The sequence below is a fragment of the Ammospiza caudacuta genome, chromosome 34 (assembly GCF_027887145.1).
Source record: "Ammospiza caudacuta isolate bAmmCau1 chromosome 34, bAmmCau1.pri, whole genome shotgun sequence".
In the NCBI taxonomy this organism is placed as follows: Eukaryota; Metazoa; Chordata; class Aves; order Passeriformes; family Passerellidae; genus Ammospiza; species Ammospiza caudacuta.
The window spans coordinates 4,330,290-4,348,494 of record NC_080626.1 but is presented as its reverse complement, the minus strand read 5'-3'; the positions used below and the strand labels follow the sequence as shown (position 1 = coordinate 4,348,494).

Sequence of the window (18,205 nt, the reverse complement as noted above, 5' to 3'; positions counted from 1 at the left end):
CAGGGACACTGCGGGGACACCCCGGGGCGGGGTCTGGGCGGTGCTGCCGCAAAAGGAGGCGCAGGTCCCACCGAGATTCGAACTCGGATCGCTGGATTCAGAGTCCAGAGTGCTCACCATTACACCATGGGACCGCCCGCAACGCTGCGTCCCGCTCCCTCCGCCACGAAAAAGAGACCGCGGGGCCGCCCCTGCGGGAGGGGGCGGGAAACCCCCGGGAAGGGCTGGGAAAAGAGGAAAAAAGCGAAAAAAAGTGGAAAAAAATGAAAAAATGGGGAAAAGTGAAAAAAGAGAGAAAAAGAAGAGTCGCCCGAACAGGGACTTGAACCCTGGACCCTCAGATTAAAAGTCTGATGCTCTACCGACTGAGCTATCCGGGCTCTGCAACACGCGCCTACAGGACAGGACTCAAGGCGATTTGGAGAAAAACTCGCGGGTTTGGGGAAATAATCGGGGGATTTGGGGGAGAAACCCGAGGATTTCGGGAGAAACCTCGTGATTTTCGGGAAAACCTCGAGGATTTGGGGAAAAATAGAGCGGTTGTAGGATAAAATCGAGCGGTTGTAGGGGGAAAAAAAAAGGGTTTGGGGAGAAAACTAAACGAGGTTTTGAGGGCAAAAAAGGGATTCTGGGAAAAAGAAAAAAGAGGTTTTAGGGAAAAACCCGATGTTTCAGGGAGGAAACCCGATATTTTAGGGAGAAAATCGAGGTTTTAAGGAAAACCTGGAGGTTTTGGGGGAAAATCTCGCGGGTTTTGGGAGAAACACGTGATGTTAGGGAGAAAACCCCAAGGTTTTAGGGAAAACCATGAGGTTTTGGGGAGAAACCAGAGGTTTTGGGGAGAAACCCGAGGTTCTGGGGAAAAACCTGAGGTTTTGGGGAGAAACCCGCGGGTTTGGGGGATTTTAACTCGCCGGGGTTGGGGCAGGGAGGGGCAGAACGCGGCAGAGCTGCCCCAGACAGAGAACCGAATACGGAATTGGAGATTTTTGGTGGAATTTAACCCCAGAAACCCTCAGCTTTCTCCACAAACGCATTTCCGTGCAGGGGAATAGAGAAATAACTAGATTTGGGTTTTTCCCAAAAAAACCGGAGGGCTGTTTGTTGGCTTCTTCCTCCCCGAGTGAGGGATTTTCGGGGTTTACTTCAAAATAACATTTTTACTATTACTACTACAACTACAACCATTATTAATAACAACGCAAATAATTATGATAATAATACATTTATAAAGTAAAAGAAAATAAAATAAAAAATTATATAGCAATATAATATATAAATCTACTAGAAAAAATAAAAGTAGTCATTATAGTCTTACGATATTATTATTGTTATTATTATTACTACTACTACTACTACTACTACTACTACTACTACTACTACTACTACTACTACTATTATATCCTCCACAAGGACCATTGGTGGATAGGCCCACATTTCCCAACATTTTCCCTCACATTTCCTGCCATTTTCACCCTCTTATTTCCCATTTTTTCCACATGTTTTCCACCTCTTTCACTTCTTATTTCCCATTTTTTCCCCTCCTGTTTCCAATTTTTTACCTCACATTTTCCACCCCCTTTCCCCCTCACATTTCCAAACAGTTTCTTCCTTTCATGTTTCCTGCCATTTCCCTCTCTTATTTCCCACTTTCTACCTCAAATTTTCTGCTCTTTCCCCGCCTCATGTTTCCTGCCATTTCCCTCTCTTATTTCCCATTTTTTTACCTCAGGTTTGCAACACTTTTCCCTCCTCACACTTCCCACCATTTTGTCTCCTGACATTTCCTGGTTTTTGCCTCACACTTCCCACCCTTCCTTTCCCCCCCTCACATTTCCCACCATTTTCACCCTCTTATTTCCAATTTTTTACCTCACATTTTCCGGCCTTTTCCCCCTCACGTTTCCTGCCATTTCCCCCCTCAGGTTTCCCATTTGTTACCTCATAATTTCCACCCTCTTTCCCCCTCACATTTCTCAACATTTTCTCCCCTCATACTTCCCGCCATTTTCACTCTCTTATTTCTCATTTTTACCTCACATTTTCTGGCCTTTCCCCCACCTCTTATTTCCCATTTTGTACCTCAGGTTTTCCACCTTCTTTCCCTCCTCCCATTTCCCAGCATTTTCTCCCCTCATATTTCCCGCCCTTTTCCCCCCCTCACATTTTCCATTTTTTATCTCACATTTTCCTGCTCCTTTTCCCCCTCATGTTCCCCAACATTCTCTCCCCTCACACTTCCCACCATTTTCATCCTCTTATTTCTCATTTTTTACCTCATGTTTTTCACCCTCTTTCCGCCTCATGTTTCCCATTTTCTTACCTTATGTTTCCTGCCCTTTTCTCCCCTCACATTTCCCGCCCTTTTCTCCCCCCACGTTTCCTGCTCTTTTTCCTCTCACATTTCCTACCCATTTCCCTCTCATATTTCCCATTTTTACTTCCTATTTTATATTTTACTTTTTACTTCATATTTTCTGCCCTCTTTCCCCCTCACATTTCCCAACAATTTCTCCCCCCACCTTTTTTCCCCTCACCATTCCCACCATTTTTCCTCTCACATTTTCCATCCTTTTCTCCCCTCACGTTTCCAACTCTTTTTTTTCCCCTCACATTTCCCACCCATTTTCCCCTCACATTTCTCGTTTTTTTACTTCACCTTTTCTGTCCCTCTCTCCCTCCCATTTCCCAAGTTTCTCCCCTCACGCCTTCCACAATTTTCACCCTCTTATTTCTCATTTTTTACCTTATATTTTCCACCCTCTTTCCCCCTCATGTTTCCCATTTCCTTACCTTATGTTTTCCGCCCTCTTTCCTTCATGTATCATGCCCTTATCCCCTCACATTTCCTGCTCTTTTCTCCCCTCACGTTTCCTGCTCTTGTTCCTCCCACATTTCCCACCCATTTTCCCCCTCACATTTCCCATTTTTTACCTCATATTTTCTGCCCGCTTCCTCCCTCACATTTCCCAACAGTTTCTCCTCTGATGTTTCCTACCCTTTTTTCTCTCACATTTCCCATTTTTTACCTCACGTTTCCCCCCATTTCCCCCCCTCACGTTTCCCCCATTTTCCCCCCTCATGTTTCCCCCCATTTTCCCCCCTCATGTTTCCCACCATTTTTCCTCTCACATTTCCCACCCATTTTCCCCTCACGTTTCTAATTTTTTACCTCACCTTTGCTGTCCCTTTTCCCTCATGTTTCCCTCCATTTTCTCCCCTCACATTTCCCACCATTTTCTCCCCTCATGTTTCCCTCCATTTTCTCCCTTCATGTTTCCCTCTTCTCCCCTCATGTTTCTCACCCTTTTCCCCCTTATCTTTCCTATTTTTTGCCTCACCTTTTCTGCTCTTTTCCCCCTCATGTTTACCTCCATTTCTCCCCTCACGTTTTCCCGCCCTTTTCTCCCCTCACGTTTCCCCCTCTTTTTCCCACTCACATTTCCCACCCATTTTCCCCCTCACATTTTCCATTTTTTGCCTCATATTTTCTGCCCTCTTTCCCCCTCCCATTTCCCAACAGTTTCTCCCCTGAGCTTTCCACCATTTTCCCCTCACATTTCCCATTTTTTACCTCACATTTTCCTCCATTTTCTTCCCTCACGTTTCCCACAATTTTTTCTCTCACATTTTCCACCCTTTTTTCTCTTATCTTTCCTATTTTTTACCTCACTTTTTCTGCCCTTTTCTCCCCTCATGTTTGCTGCCCACAAATTTGGATTTTCTTCTCAATTCATCCTTTCCTGCTGGGTGTCCCCATGTCCATCCCCTTTGCTGTCGCCTAGGGTGAGTGATAATTGGTATATTTAAATGAGAATAATTTAAATTTTGACTTTTTATAATATTTAATATAATATGTTTTATATAATAATTTAAAAATAATTTTTTAAAGCATATAGGGTGAGGTTTAGGGTCAGGGAATATTTGGAATATTAAAATGCAAATAATTTTAATATTTAAATATGAATTTGGGTTAGGTTTAGGTTTAGGTTTAGGGTTTTGGTTGGGGTTGGGGCCAGAGTTAGGGGATAATTGGAATATTAAAATGATAATAATATGAGTATTTAACAGGGAATTTAACTTTTTAATGCTAATATTACATAAGGTTAGGGTCAGGGTTAGGGTCACGGAATATTGGGAATATTAAACTGTAAATAATTTGAATATTTAAATGAGAATTTGAGTTAGCATTAGATTTAGGATTAGGGTTAGGATTAAGGTCATGGTTACTGTTAGTAAATTTTTGGAATGTTAAAATGAGAATATCTTGAATATTTAACAGGAAATTTAATTTTTAAACACAAACATTTCAAAGGGTTTGTGTTAGGGTTAGGGTTTGGGGATAATTGGAATTTTAAAATGAGAATAATTTCAATATTTAACTGGGAATTTAATTTTTAGATGTGAATATTCCATAGGGTTAGGGTCAGGGTCAGGGTTGGGATCAGGAAATATTTGGAATATTAAAATGGAATTAATTGGAATATTTAAATGGGAATTTGGGTTAAGGTTAGATTAATGGTTAGTGTTAGGTTTAGGTTTAGGGTCAGAATTTTGCATGGGATTAAGGTCAGGATTAGGGGATAATTGGAATGTTAAATGTGAATAATTTGAATATTCCTATTGGAATTTGGGTTAGGGTTAGTGTAAAGGTCATAATAACAGTTTGTAAGTATTTGGAATATTAAAATGAAAATAGTTTGAATATCTAATTGGGATTTCATTTTTAAAAGTGAATATTCCAATGTGTTCTGCTTAGGTTTGAGGTTAGGGTTGGTGTTAGGGGATAATTGGAATTTTAAAATTATAATAATTTGAATATAAAAATGTTAGGGTTAGGGTCACGTTTTGGTTTTGGGTCATCGTCACTGTCATGGTTAGGGGATAAGTGTAATATTAAAATAGGAATTATTATGATCTTTAAATTCTAATTTGGGTTTGGGTAAGGATTAGGGTTAGAGTTAGTGTTATGGTTAGGGTTAGTGTCAGTGAATATTTGAAATAAAATGAGAATTTTTTGCTTATTTAACAGGGAATTTAATTTTTAAATGCAAACATTTCAAAGTGGGTTTTTTTTTCTAGGGGATAATTGGAATTTTAAAATGAGAATAATTTGAAAATACACCTGAAAATTTAATTTTTACACCCAAATATTCCCCAGGTCTGTTTCAAGCCCTGACGGGGCGGATCCCCAGCCCACTCCCGCCCGATCCCGGCCTGAAGAACGGGAACAGATTCCCGGGGATTTCCAGCGGCACAGATCCCAGGAGCTGCTGCTCCTCGGCGTCGAAGAACCGGAGCCGGCGCCGCTCGAGGTCCAGCAGCACCCCGAGCACGCGGCAGCGCCCCGGGCTCCGCTGCAGCCGCCCGCCCCGCAGCCGGAACGCGCCCCGGGAAAACGCCAGCGATGGGGCCAGGGATGGGGCCAGGGATGGGGCCAGGGATGGGGCCGGGGATGGGGCCAGGGATGGGGCCGGGGATGGGGCCAGGGATGGGGCCAGGGATGGGGCCGCAGCCCCCGGGATGGACGGGACGGGGTGGTACCGGTGGCAATCCGGGGTGGGATCCAGGGTGGGATTTGGGATGGAATCCCGAATGGGATCTGGGATGGGATCCTGCAGGGAATTGGGGATGGAATTTGGGATGGGATCTGGGATGGGATTTGGGGTGGAATTCCCCAGGGGATCCTGCAGAGAATCCAGGATGGGATCCCGAACGGAATCTCGCAGGGAATCATCCCTCAGGGACTCATCCTGCAGGGAATCTGGGATGGAATCCAGGGTGGAATCCCGGATGGGATCCCGAATGGAATCCCTCAGGGAATCCCGGATGGAATCCCGGATCTCCTCTGGGAGCACGCCCAGCTCCCAGTCGCTGCTATGTCCCAGCTCCACTTCCCAGTAGTGCTTCCCATGGGAAAATCCCTCCCGAGCCACAGCCAGGGCCCCCAGGTGGGGCTGGGATCGGGGATCGGGGCCAGGAATTTGGGATCCGGGATTGGGGCCGGGGATTTGGGATCCGGGATCGGGGCCGGGGATTTGGGATCTGGGATCGGGGCTGGGGATTTGGGATCCGGGATCGGGGCTGAGGATTTGGGATCTGGGATCGGGGCTGGGGATTTGGGATCCGGGATCGGGACCGGGGATTTGGGATCCGGGATCAGGGCCGGGGATTTGGGATCCGGGATTGGGGCCGGGAATTTGGGATCGGGGATTGGGGCTGAGGATTTGGGATCCGGGATCGGGGCCGGGGATTTGGGATCCGGGATCGGGGCCGGGGATTTGGGATCCAGGATTGGGGCAGATCCAGGATCGGCCCCAGATCAGCAGGGCCGGGTGGGTGCAGCTCTCGTCCAGCGTCAGCGAGACTGGGAAAGAGGGGGGCGGGGAACGTTTGATAAAGGTTTGATAGGGTTTTGATAGGTTTATGATAGTGTTTGATAGAGTTTGATAGAGGTTGATAAGGTTTGGTAGGGTTTTGATAGGATTTGTTAGGGTTTAAAAGGGGTTTGATAGGGTTTGATAGCATTTGATAGGGATTTGATAGGGTTTGATAGGTTTTTTATAGGGTTTGATAGTGTTTTGATAGTGTTTGATAGCGTTTGATAGGGTTTGATAGAATTTGATAGAATTCAATAGTGTTTGATAGGGTTTGATAGCATTTGATAGGGTTCAGTAGTGTTTGATGGGGTTTGATAGGGGGTTGATAGGGGTTTGATAGCGCTTGATAGCGTTTGATATCGTAGGCTATCGTGGGATATAATCTGATACAATTTTATATTGTTTGATACCATGCGATATCGTTGATGATGTGATATCATTTGATACCGTTTGATTTAGTTTGATATCAGGTGATATCACTCAATATTGTGTGGTGTTGTTTGGGAGAGGAAAGGGAAAATGAGAAAAGGCAAAAGAAGAGGAAAAGGAAGAGGATGGAAATGAGGATGAGGAAGGAGAAGAGGATGAGGAAGAGAAACAGGGACAGGAAGAGGACAAGGAAGAGGAAGAGGAAGGAGAAAAGGAAGAGGAAGAGAAACGGGAACAGAAAGCGGAGGAGGAAATGGAGGAAGAGGAAGAGAAATGGAGAAGGGGAAGAGGGAGAGGATGAGGATGAGGAAGGGGAAGGGGAAGGGGAAGGGGAAGAGGAAGAAGATGAGGATGAGGATGAGGAAGAGGAAGAAAATGAGGATGAGGATGAGGAAGGGGAAGAGGAAGAGGAAGAAGATGTGGATGAGGATGAGGATGAGGAAGGGGACGATGAGGAAGAGGAGGATGAAGAAGAGGAAGGCTCGGGCCGCACTCACCTGCATGGCTCTGGGCCCTTCGGAAATCTGCGGGAGAGCAGCAGCGCTAATTACCGGTAATTATCACTGATTGACGGCCATTAACGCTCATTAAGGGCAGCTCATTTGCATATGGCCGGGGGGCGGGAACCACTCACCGAGCTGGGCCTGGAGCTGCTCTGGAACGAGAGCGCCGAGAGGTCAGGGGGGACACCTGTGTGACACCTGAGGGGCACCTGAGTGACACCTGAGGGACACCTGAGGGACACCTGTGTGTGACACCTGTGTGACACCTGTGTGACACCTGTGTGACACCTGAGGGACACCTGAGTGACACCTGAGGGACACCTGAGGGACACCTGTGTGTGACACCTGTGTGTGACACCTGTGTGACACCTGTGTGACACCTGTGTGTGACACCTGTGTGTGACACCTGAGGGACACCTGTGTGTGACACCTGTGTGTGACACCTGTGTGACACCTGTGTGTGACACCTGTGTGTGACACCTGAGGGACACCTGGGGGACACCTGTGTGTGACACCTGAGGGACACCTGTGTGACACCTGAGGGACACCTGTGTGTGACACCTGTGTGTGACACCTGAGGGACACCTGAGTGTGACAGCTGAGGGACACCTGAGTGACACCTGTGTGTAACACCTGTGTGTGACACCTGAGTGTGACACCTGAGTGTGACACCTGAGTGTGACACCTGAGGGACACCTGTGTGTGACACCTGTGTGACACCTGAGTGTGACACCTGAGGGACACCTGTGTGTGACACCTGTATGACACCTGTGTCAATGTCTAATCAGTCATTAATTATTCTCTGTCTAATCAATCATTAAATGGCCTATTTCTAAATAATCATTATTAGTCCCTGTCTAATCGATCATTGGTCAATGCCCAATCAATCATTAATTAGTCTCTGTATAATCAATCATTAATTAGTCTCTGTCTAATAATAAATTAATAAATGCCTAATCAATTACTATTTAGCCTCTAATCAATCATTAATGAGTCCCTGACTAAACAATCATTAATGAGACAATGCCTAATCAATCATTAATTGGTCTGTGTTTAATCAATCGTTAATTAGCCAATATCTAATCAATCATTTATTACACTCTGTCTAATCAATCTTTAATGAGTCCCTCTCCAATCAGCTATTAATTAGTCAATGCCTGATCAATCACTAAGTAGCCTCTGTCTAATCAGTCATTAATTAGTCAATGTCTAATCAATCGTTAATTAGTCCCTGGCTAATCAATCATTAATTAGAGCCTCACCCAGTCTTGCGTCCATCTCCAGTTTCTCTGCGGGGGCAGAAAAGGAAATTGGGGAATTCTGGGATATCAATTAATTAAATAATTAATTATTAGAAATTAATATTTGTTAATGAATAACTCATAAGTATTAATTACTTAAAATTAATATATTATTATAAATGAATAATTAATAAATATCAATCTTTAAAATAATGAATTATTATAAAATTATTGTTAAAACTAATCATTATTAATGACTAATTGTAATTAATTACTAGAAAATTTATTTTTATACATTTATGATTATAATGAATAATTTCTTATTATTAATTTACTATTAGATAATTGAATTTATTATTAGCAATCAATAATTAATAATGAATATTTCTTTATTATTTACTTAAGAGAATTCAATTATTTACTAGAAATTCATAATTACTAATGAATGTTTTATCATTATTTTAATATCTGAAAATAAATTTTATTTAAAATTACTATTAATTGATATTATATTATTATTAATTTATTATGAGAAACTTAAATTCTATTAGAAATTGTTGATTATTAATTAATATTGCAATAGTATTATTTTCTTCCTAGAAAATTGTCTTTATTAGACATTGATAATAATTAATACTTTATTATTATGAATTTATTATTAGAAAATAAAAATAATAGTTATAAATTAATATTAAGAGTTAATAATTTGTTATTGTTAACTAATTCCTAGAAATTAATTTTATTGATAGAAATGAATAACTATTAATGAATATTTTTATTTTTAATTAAGAGAAAATAACAATTATTAATATATAATTTATTAATAATTTGATATTAGAAATCTGAAATAATTATTATACATTAATGATAATTATCAAATATTAAAATATTATTTAATTAATTAATCCATAATTAATTCAGGCTTAAGCAAATTTTAAATTAATTTGAAATTTCACTTTTTTTTGCGTCTTTTTCCCAAAATAATCTCAAATTTTCCCCCTGATAAATAATTAATTGCTGAATGAATTGATTAATTAACTAATTAATTACGGAACTAATTAGCAGAAATCTCAATTCCCAAAATCGCAGCTTTGGCATTTTTACCCCTCTGGAGTTTCCCCGTCACCTCCTCTGGAAATAAGAGAAAAATGGAAATTATTAATTGGCAATTAATCATTAATTAGTGCCAGACTAATAATGAATAGTGGCTGCTATACATAAATAATTAATGGATTTATTATTTTTTTAATTTTTATTTTTATTTATTATTTTCATTTATGAGTTAGTAATTATTAATTCATTATCATTCTTTCATATTTTTATTGCTAATCTTAAGATAATTAATTATTAATTATTAACTATTAATTATTATTACTTTATTTTATTATATTTTATATACTTTATTATTATTAATTACTGAATGTTTTAAATTATTATATTGTATTTAATATACAATTATCTAATTATAATTAATTCACTTTTTATTGCTAATTAACTATTGTATTCAATATAAATTTAATTATTTATTCATTAATTATTACAAACTTTTTAGCTAAATAATTAAAATTACAATTAATATAATAATTAAATCTAAGAATATAATTACAAATATTAATTGAAATAATAATCAGAATAAAGCTAATAAAGAATTCGAGTCTAATAATTAACGTCCCTATTAATTAGTCATTGTTTAATAAATCATTAATTAGTCTATATATGATCAATAATTAATTGATCCGCGTCTAATAAATAATTATTCTACATGTAATAATAATAAGTCTATGTCTAATCAATAATTAATTTATCTGTGTCTAATAAATAATTAATTAGTCTATTTGTAATAATTAATTAGTCTACGTGTTATTATAATTAGTCTATGTCTAATCAATAATTAATTCATCTACGTCTAATAAATAATTAATTAGCCTATTTGTAATAGTCAATTAGTCTATGTCTAATCATTCACTATTTAGATAATTAACCTAAGTCTAATAAATAATTAATCTAGGATTAATAATTAGCTAATTAGCAGCTAATATATCATTCATTAGGGGCTGATAACAAATTAATAAAATGCTAATAAATTAATAATTAGCGGCTAATTGTTTATTAACTGTAATAATGAATTAATCAGTGGCTATTAATGAATGAGTGCAGCTCTTACCCAGCTCCATCCTGAGCTCCTCGGTCTCTGCGGGGATTCGGGAATTTGGGAATTTGGGGATTTGGGAATTTGGGAATTTGGGGATTCGGGGAATTTGGGAATTCGGGGGATTCGGGAATTTGGGAATTCGGGAATTTGGGAATTCGGGAATTCGGGAATTTGGGGATTCGGAAATTCGGGAATTTGGGGATTTGGGGATTTGGGGATTTGGGGACGGGAATTTTTGGGAATTCCAGAAATTTTAGGGGAATTTGGGGAATTTGGGGAATTTTTGGGATTTGGGAATGGGAATTTTGGGGAATTTGGGGATTTACGAGCAGGAATTTTGGAGGATTCCAGGAAGTTTTGGGATTTAGGGATGGGAATTTTGGGGAATTTTGGGATTTAGGAATGAGAATTTTGGGGGGTTTTTGGGGATTTAGGGACTCGAATTCAGGAATTCCAGGAGGATCTGGGAATTTAGAGACGGGAATTTCGGGGAATTTGGGATTTAGGCACAGGGTTTTGGGGGATTTGGGTAATTTTTAGGATTTATGAATGGAAATTTTGAGGAAATTTGGGGAATATTTGGGATTTAAGAGCAGGAAATTTCGGGAATTCCTGGGATTTGGGGATTTAGGGACTGGAACTTTGGGAATTTTGGGGATTTGGGGAATTCCAGAGCTGAGCTCACCCTCGCTGATTTCCTGCTGGGATTTCCCTGGGAACGGGAGAGCAAATGGGATTTTAAATGGAATTTTTGTTTATGTAGTCTTTAATTTTTGAAGTTTTATTTTATTTCATTTATTTTCTTTTTATTTATTTTCGTTTCATATTTTATTTCATTTCATTTTTATTTTTTATTTATAATTTCATTACATTTCATATTTCATTCTATTTTTAAAATATAATTTAATTTCATTTAATTTCATTTATTTTATTATATTTTTAAAAATTTAATTTATTTCATATCATTTAATTTCATTTAATTTCATCGATTTTACTTAATTTAATTTTCAATTTTATTTCATCTCAATTTAATTTAGTTTAATTTATTTCATTTCATTTTATATAGTATTTAATTTTGCTTTCTTTTTGATTAAAATTAATCTAAATTTAAAATTATTTAAATTTAAATTTAATTTAAATATTGAAAAATAATATAAATCATGAATAATTAATTAATAATTAATAAATGCAATTCATTAATGCACTCACGCTCCTGAGCCAGAATCTGGCGGTCTCCTGGAGAACAGGTAATTAGGAGATAATTAATGGGAAATTAATGGGCAGATAATGGGAAATTAATGGATAATTAATGGATAATTGAATGATACATCATGGGTAATTAATTGGTAAATGTTGGGTAATCAATGAGAAATTAATGGGTAATAAATGGGGACATTATGGGTGATGAATGGGTAATTAATGATGGGTAATTAATTGGCAGTTAATTGGTTATTAATGGATAATTATTTGGTAATTATTGAATAAATTAGGAGTGGTTAATTGGTAATTAATGGGTCAATAATGGGTTATTATTGGGTAATTAATGAGTAAATAATGGATAAATTACTGGGTAATTAATGAGCAATTAATGGGTACTGAATGGCTAATGAACAGGAAATAATGAATTTTTAATTAATGAAATAAAGGGAGTAAAAGGGAAAAGGGGAAAGAAAAATGGAAATGGGGAAGAAAACGAAAAACGGAAAAATTGAAGGGGAAAAGGAGGAAAAGGGGAAAAATGAGGGGGAAAAGGCCAGAAATGGGAAAAATGGAAAAATGGGGAAAAACAGAAAAAGAGGAGGAAGAAAAAGGGAAACAAAAAGGGGGGAAAGGGAAGAAGAAAAGGGAAAAGAGAAATAAAACAAGAGAGAAAAAGGGAAGAAAAACAGAAATAAAAGGGAAATAGAAAGGGGGGAAAGGGAAGAAAAAAGGGAAAAGAGGGAAAAAAGTGAAGAAAAAGAGGGGAAAATGGGGGGGAAAGGAAATAAAAAAGGGGAAAGAGGAAAAAAGGGAATTGAAAAGGGGAAACGGGGGGAAATGGGGAAAAAGGAAATAAAAGGGGAGGAAAACGGGGAAAAGAGGGAAATAGAAAGGAGGGAAAATGGAATAAAAAGGGAAATAGGAGGAAAAGAGGGAAAAATAGAAATGAAAGGGAAATAAAATGAGGGAAAAGGGGGAAATTGGGGGGGAAAGGGGAAATAAAAAGGGGAAAATAATAAAGGAAATTTAAAGTGGGGAAAAGGGAAGAAAAAGGGAAATAAAAAGGGAGAAAAGAGGGGAAAAACAGAAATAAAAATGGAAATAGAGGGAAAAGGGAGAAAAAAGAGGGAAATTGGGGGAGAAAAGGGAAATAAAAAGGAAATTAAAAGGGAAGAAAAAGAGGGGGAAAGGGAAAAAAAGGGGGAAAAGGGAAATAAAAAAGGTGGGAAAAGGGGAAAAAAGGGAATAAAAAGGGGGGAAAGGGAGGAAAAATGGAAAATTTTGATTTTTGGGGATTTTTCCGCTCACGGCGCAGGCGGAAGGCGGCGGCCAGCACCAGGCACAGCGCGAGGATGAGGAGCAGGACGAAGGCCGGGAGCCACGGCGACGGAGACGGGAAGAAAACGTCTGGAAAGGAACCCGGGAATTGCAGAAAAATGGGAATTATGGAAGAAAAGCCCCTGGAATTCAGTAAAAAAAATGGGTATTCTGGCCAAAGAAAATGGGAATTGTGGTCAAAAAAATTCCATTTTAAAAAGGGGATTATGGCAAAAAACAGGAATTCTGTAAAAAAAACTGGAATTACGGCAAAAAAAAATCCGGGAATTCCATCAAAAAATGGTAATTATGGCAAATAAAATGGGAATTCTATTAAAAATGGGAATTATGGCAAAAAAACCACTGGAATTCCATAGAAAATGGGAATTATGGCAAAAACCCCCAGGAATTCCATCAGAAAATGGGAATTACGGCCAAAAAAAAGGTAATTCCATAAATAATGTAATTATGGCAAAAAAACCCCAGGAATTCTGTAAAAAAAAAAGGGAATTATGGCCAAAAATACAGGAATTCCATCAGAAAATGGGAGTTATGGAAAAAAAACCCGAGGAACTGCACAAAAAGTGGGAATTCTGTCAAAAAAAGGAATTCTGTAAAAAATGGGAATTATGGGGAAAAATGGGAATTCCATTAAAAATTGGGAACTATGGCCAAAAAAATCGGTAACTCTGTTAAAAATGTTAGTTCCATTACAAAATTGGAATTATGGCAAAAAATGGGAATTGTGGCCAAAAAAAAAAGGGAATTTCATTAAAAATGGGAATTCCAGCCATAAACTGGGAATCCCATCCCAAACTGGGAATCCCATCCCACAGAAAACCATCCCGCCCAATTTGGGACCTTCCCAAACCCCCAGAAAACCCCAGAAAATCCCAGAAACCTCCGGAAAATGCTGGAAAACCCAAGAAAAACCCCAGAAAATCCCAGAAAACCCTGGGAAACACTGGAAAATCCCCCAAAAATCTGGAAAACCCCCGAAAACACTGAAAACTCCAGAAAATGCCCAAAATCCCCAGAAAACCCAAGAAAATCCCAGAAAACGCTGGAAAGTCCCAAAAAACAACAGAAAATTTCCCAAAAACCTGGAAATCCCTGGAAAATCCCCCCAAAAATCTGGAAAACCGCAGAAAACCCAAGAAAACCCCAGAAAACCCCGGAAAATCCCAGAAAATGCCGGAAAATGCTGGAAAACACCAGAAAATCCCGGGAAACCCTGAAAAATTTCCAGAAAAACCCAGAAAAACTCAGAAAACCCCAGAAAACCCTGGAAAATCCCAGAAAACCTTGGAAACACTCGGGAAACCCCAGAATATGCCAGAAAAGCTCAGAAAACACACAAAAAACCCCGGAAAACCCCAGAAAACACCAGAAAAGTGCAGAAATATTCAGAAAATAAAAAAAAAAAACAACATGGAAAACCCAAGAAAACCCCAGAAAACGCTGGAAAATCCCAGAAAAGTCCAGAAAACCCCAGAAAAGCCCAGAAAACCCCGGGAAACTCAAGAAAATCTCCAAAACCCCTGGAAGCCCAGAAAATCCAAGAAAACACTGAAAAATTCCAGAAAAACCCAGAAAATCCCAGACAACACCGGAAACCCCAAGAAAACCCCAGAAAATCCCAGAAAACACCAGAAAATCCCAGAAAACCCAAAAAACCACTCCAGAAAACCTACAAAATTACCTCAAAAAAACACCCCAAAACCCAAACCCCGCTGGATTTTCCCATTGGGTGCAGAATTCCCGATTTCCCGGCCCCTCACCGGCGATGACCACGGCGGACTCGGCGGCCGATCCCGGTTCCGGGCCCAGGGCCCGGCACACGGCGCCGGCGGTGCCGGAGCCCGGCCGGAGCAGCAGCGAGATCTCGGCATTTTGGGAATTTCCAGAATTGTTCTGGGAATTTTGGGGGTCCCCGGGATCCTCCGCAGCCGCCGGGGGGTCCCGGCCGGGCCCGGAGCCCCAGAGCAGGCGCAGGTTCGGCTCCGGCGGCTCCGCGAGGCACCGCAGGCGGATCCCGGCCGGGCCCGGCCCCTCCAGCACCAGCAGCGGCGCCCGGAGCGTCCCTGCAGGGACGGGAGGGAAAATCACCGAGGTGACCGGGGGGGAAAGAGGATTTGGGGGCAAAAATCTCCAATTTGGGTCAGTATTCCCCAATTGATTTGGGTCAATAATCTCAGAGTGATTGCGATCGATAATTCAGAATTGGTTGGTGTTAATATTCCCAGATAGTTTGGGATCAATCATCATGGACTGATTTGGGTCAATAATCCTGGAATTTATTTGGGTCAGTAACCCCAGATTGATTGGGATCAGTAATCCAGAATTGATTGGCATCAATATTCCCAAATTGTTTGGTATCAATATTCTCAAACTCATTTGGATCAATAATCCTGAATTGATTTGGGTCAATAATCCTGAATTGATTTGGGTCAATATTCCCCAACTGATTTGGGTCAATAATCATTGAATGATTGGGGTCAAAACCCCTGGGATTGATTGGAATCAATAATCCCAGATTGATTTGGATCAATAATCCTGGGATTGATTGGGATCAATATTCCCAGATTGATTATTGATCCCAAACAATTGATTGGAATCGATATTCTGGGATTGATTGGGATCAATATACCAGAATTCTTTCTGATCAATGTTCCCAAATTGATTGGGATCAATATTCCCAAATTTTTGGGGTTCAATATCCCGGGATTTCTGGGGTTCCAAATCCCAGAGTTCTGGGGTTTCCCATTCCCGGGATTTTTGGGGTTCCCGGAATTTTTGGGGTTTCTGTTTCCCAGGGTTTTTGGGGTTTCTCATTCCTGGGATTTTTGGGTTTAATATTCCTGGGATTTTAGGATTTCCCATTCACAGAGTTTTTGGGGTTTCCCATTCCCAGATTTTTAGGGTTCAGTATCCCAGAATTTTGGGGGTTCCTGGAGTTTTGGGGGTTTCTGTTTCCTGGGTTTTTGGGGTTTCTCATTCCTGGGATTTTTGGGTTTAACATTCCTGGGATTTTAGGATTTCCCATTCCTGGGGTTTTTGGGGTTCAATATCCCGGAATTCTTTGAGATTCACATTCTGGGATTCTTTGGATTCAATATTCCCGAATTCTGTGTTTAATATCTCGGGATTTTTGGGGTTTCCCATTCCCAGGATTTTTGGGGTTCCCGGGGTTTTTGGGGTTTCCCATTCCCAGAGTTCAGGATCCCCGTTCCCGGGATGGGATCACGGCTCTGTGGGGATTTGGATCCCGAATTGCCGATTCCCGATCCCACAAACTCACCGGTTATGGGACGGAGCACGGAGAGCACCAGGAGCAGCGGCAGCAGCGGGGGCGGGACTCCTGATCCCATTCCTGGTCCTGGACCTGATCCTGGTTCTGATCCTGGTTCTGATCCCAATCCAATATCCCGATCCCAATGCGGATCCTGATCCCAAACCCGATCCTACTCCTGATCCCAATGCTGATCCCAGTCCTGATCCTGATCCTGATCCAATCCCAATCCTAGTCCTGGTCCTGATCCTATTCCTGATCTTATTCTTGATCCCGATCCTGATCCTAATCCTATTCCTGATCCCAATCCCGGTCCTGATCCTATTCCTGATCCCGATTCCAATCCCAATCCCAATTCTATTCCAAATCCCAATCCCTGATCCTGATCCTGGTCCCAGTCCCGATCCTGATCCTAATCCCAATCCAATCCCAATCCTGATCCTGATCCCAATCTAATCCCTGATCCCAATCCCAATCCCGATCCCAATCCCAATCCCAATCCCAATCCCAATCCCAATTCTATTCCTGATCCCAATCCCTGATCCTGATCCTGGCCCCGGTCCTAATCCTGATCCTAGTCCTGATCCTAATCCCAATTCTGATCCCAATCCAATCCCGATCCCGATCCTGATCCCAATCTAATCCCTGATCCCAATCCCGATCCCAATCCCGATCCCAATCCCAATCCTGATCCAATCTCAATCCCGATCCCAATCGCGATCCTGATCCCAATGCCGGTGCTGATCCCGATCCCAATCCTGCAGGGAAGGAGAAATTCCAGGGTCAGGGTCTGGAATTGGGGTTGGGAACAGCGGGAATGGGGTGGGGAGGGAACAGGGGAAAAGGAAAAGGTGGAAAAGGGAAAAGGGAAAAGGGAAACGTTCCCAAAAATCCACTGGGATCCTGAAAATCCACCAGGATCCAGGGAAATATTCCCAAAAGCCCACCAGGATCCCAAAAGTCCTCCGGGATCTGCAGAAATGTTCCCGAAAATCCACTGGGATCCCAAAATCCCCCCCGGATCCCGGCCCCACCTGCGGCCGCTCCCTCGGAGCCGCTCCCGGAACTTCGGCCCCGGAACGGCCGCGGATCCAAAGGGCAGCGGGAAACGGGAGGGACCGGAATCGTTTGGGGGGATTTGGGGGGATTTATGGGGTTTGGGGGATTTTTGGGGTTTGGGGGACTGTGGGAAAAATGGGATTTGAGATTGGTGATTTGGCATTGGGGGATTTATGGAATTGGGGAATGTGGGGATTTGGGGGATGTGGGGATTTGGGGGATGTGGGGATTTATGGGATTGGGATTTATAGGATTGATGGGATTTGAGATTTGGGATTGGGGATTTGGGATTTATGGGATTGAGGATTGGGGATTTGGGGTTTGGGCATTTGGGGGATTGGGGATTTGGAGAATTTGGTTCAATTTGGGAATTTGGGGGGATTTTGGTGGATTTGCCTTAAAAAACTTCTGGGGATTGGAGAAAAGAAGAGTCAGGGGTTTTTTTTTCCAAGGAATTTTCTGGGATTTTGTGGGAATTCAGCATAAGGGATTCCAGGATGAGAAAAAGTGGGAATGAGGGGATTTGGATGTTGGTTCAGTGAGAAAAAATTGGGATTTTGATCCTCCTGATCCTTAAAACTATTTTAAAATTCCCAGAAAATTCCTTTAAAACACTTTAAAAATTATTTTAA

General features: G+C 40.9%; 1 protein-coding gene and 2 non-coding genes across 3 annotated transcripts; all 3 read right to left on the bottom strand.

The window, feature by feature from the left end:
* Window positions 1–62: 62 nt before the first annotated feature.
* TRNAQ-CUG (transfer RNA glutamine (anticodon CUG)) lies at window positions 63–134 on the bottom strand. The gene has a single exon. It is a non-coding gene; the product is annotated as a tRNA-Gln (tRNA).
* LOC131570378 (butyrophilin-like protein 9) lies at window positions 120–16,593 on the bottom strand. The gene is made up of 12 exons (XM_058822729.1): window positions 16,524–16,593; window positions 15,004–15,306; window positions 13,214–13,312; window positions 11,915–11,941; window positions 11,391–11,417; window positions 8,575–8,601; window positions 7,444–7,464; window positions 7,307–7,333; window positions 6,280–6,367; window positions 5,821–5,955; window positions 5,181–5,439; window positions 120–224 (listed from the first exon to the last, which is right to left on the bottom strand). The coding sequence occupies exons 1-12, from the start codon at window positions 16,591–16,593 to the stop codon at window positions 120–122; spliced, it is 1,188 nt and encodes a 395-aa protein (XP_058678712.1).
* TRNAK-UUU (transfer RNA lysine (anticodon UUU)) lies at window positions 308–380 on the bottom strand. Its single transcript has one exon. It is a non-coding gene; the product is annotated as a tRNA-Lys (tRNA).
* Window positions 16,594–18,205: the final 1,612 nt, after the last annotated feature.

What these genes read in the sequence shown, in the direction of transcription:
- LOC131570378 (XM_058822729.1), bottom strand. Translation starts at nt 16,593, where the DNA reads ATGGGATCAGGAGTCCCGCCCCCGCTGCTGCCGCTGCTCCTGGTGCTC. An exon ending in CGCCGCCTTCCGCCTGCGCC is followed by an intron (nt 11,942 to 13,213) that starts GTGAGCGGAAAA and finishes CCTGTTCTCCAG; the next exon opens with GAGACCGCCAGATTCTGGCT. An exon ending in CCAGCAGGAAATCAGCGAGG is followed by an intron (nt 8,602 to 11,390) that starts GTGAGCTCAGCT and finishes CTGCCCCCGCAG; the next exon opens with AGAAACTGGAGATGGACGCA.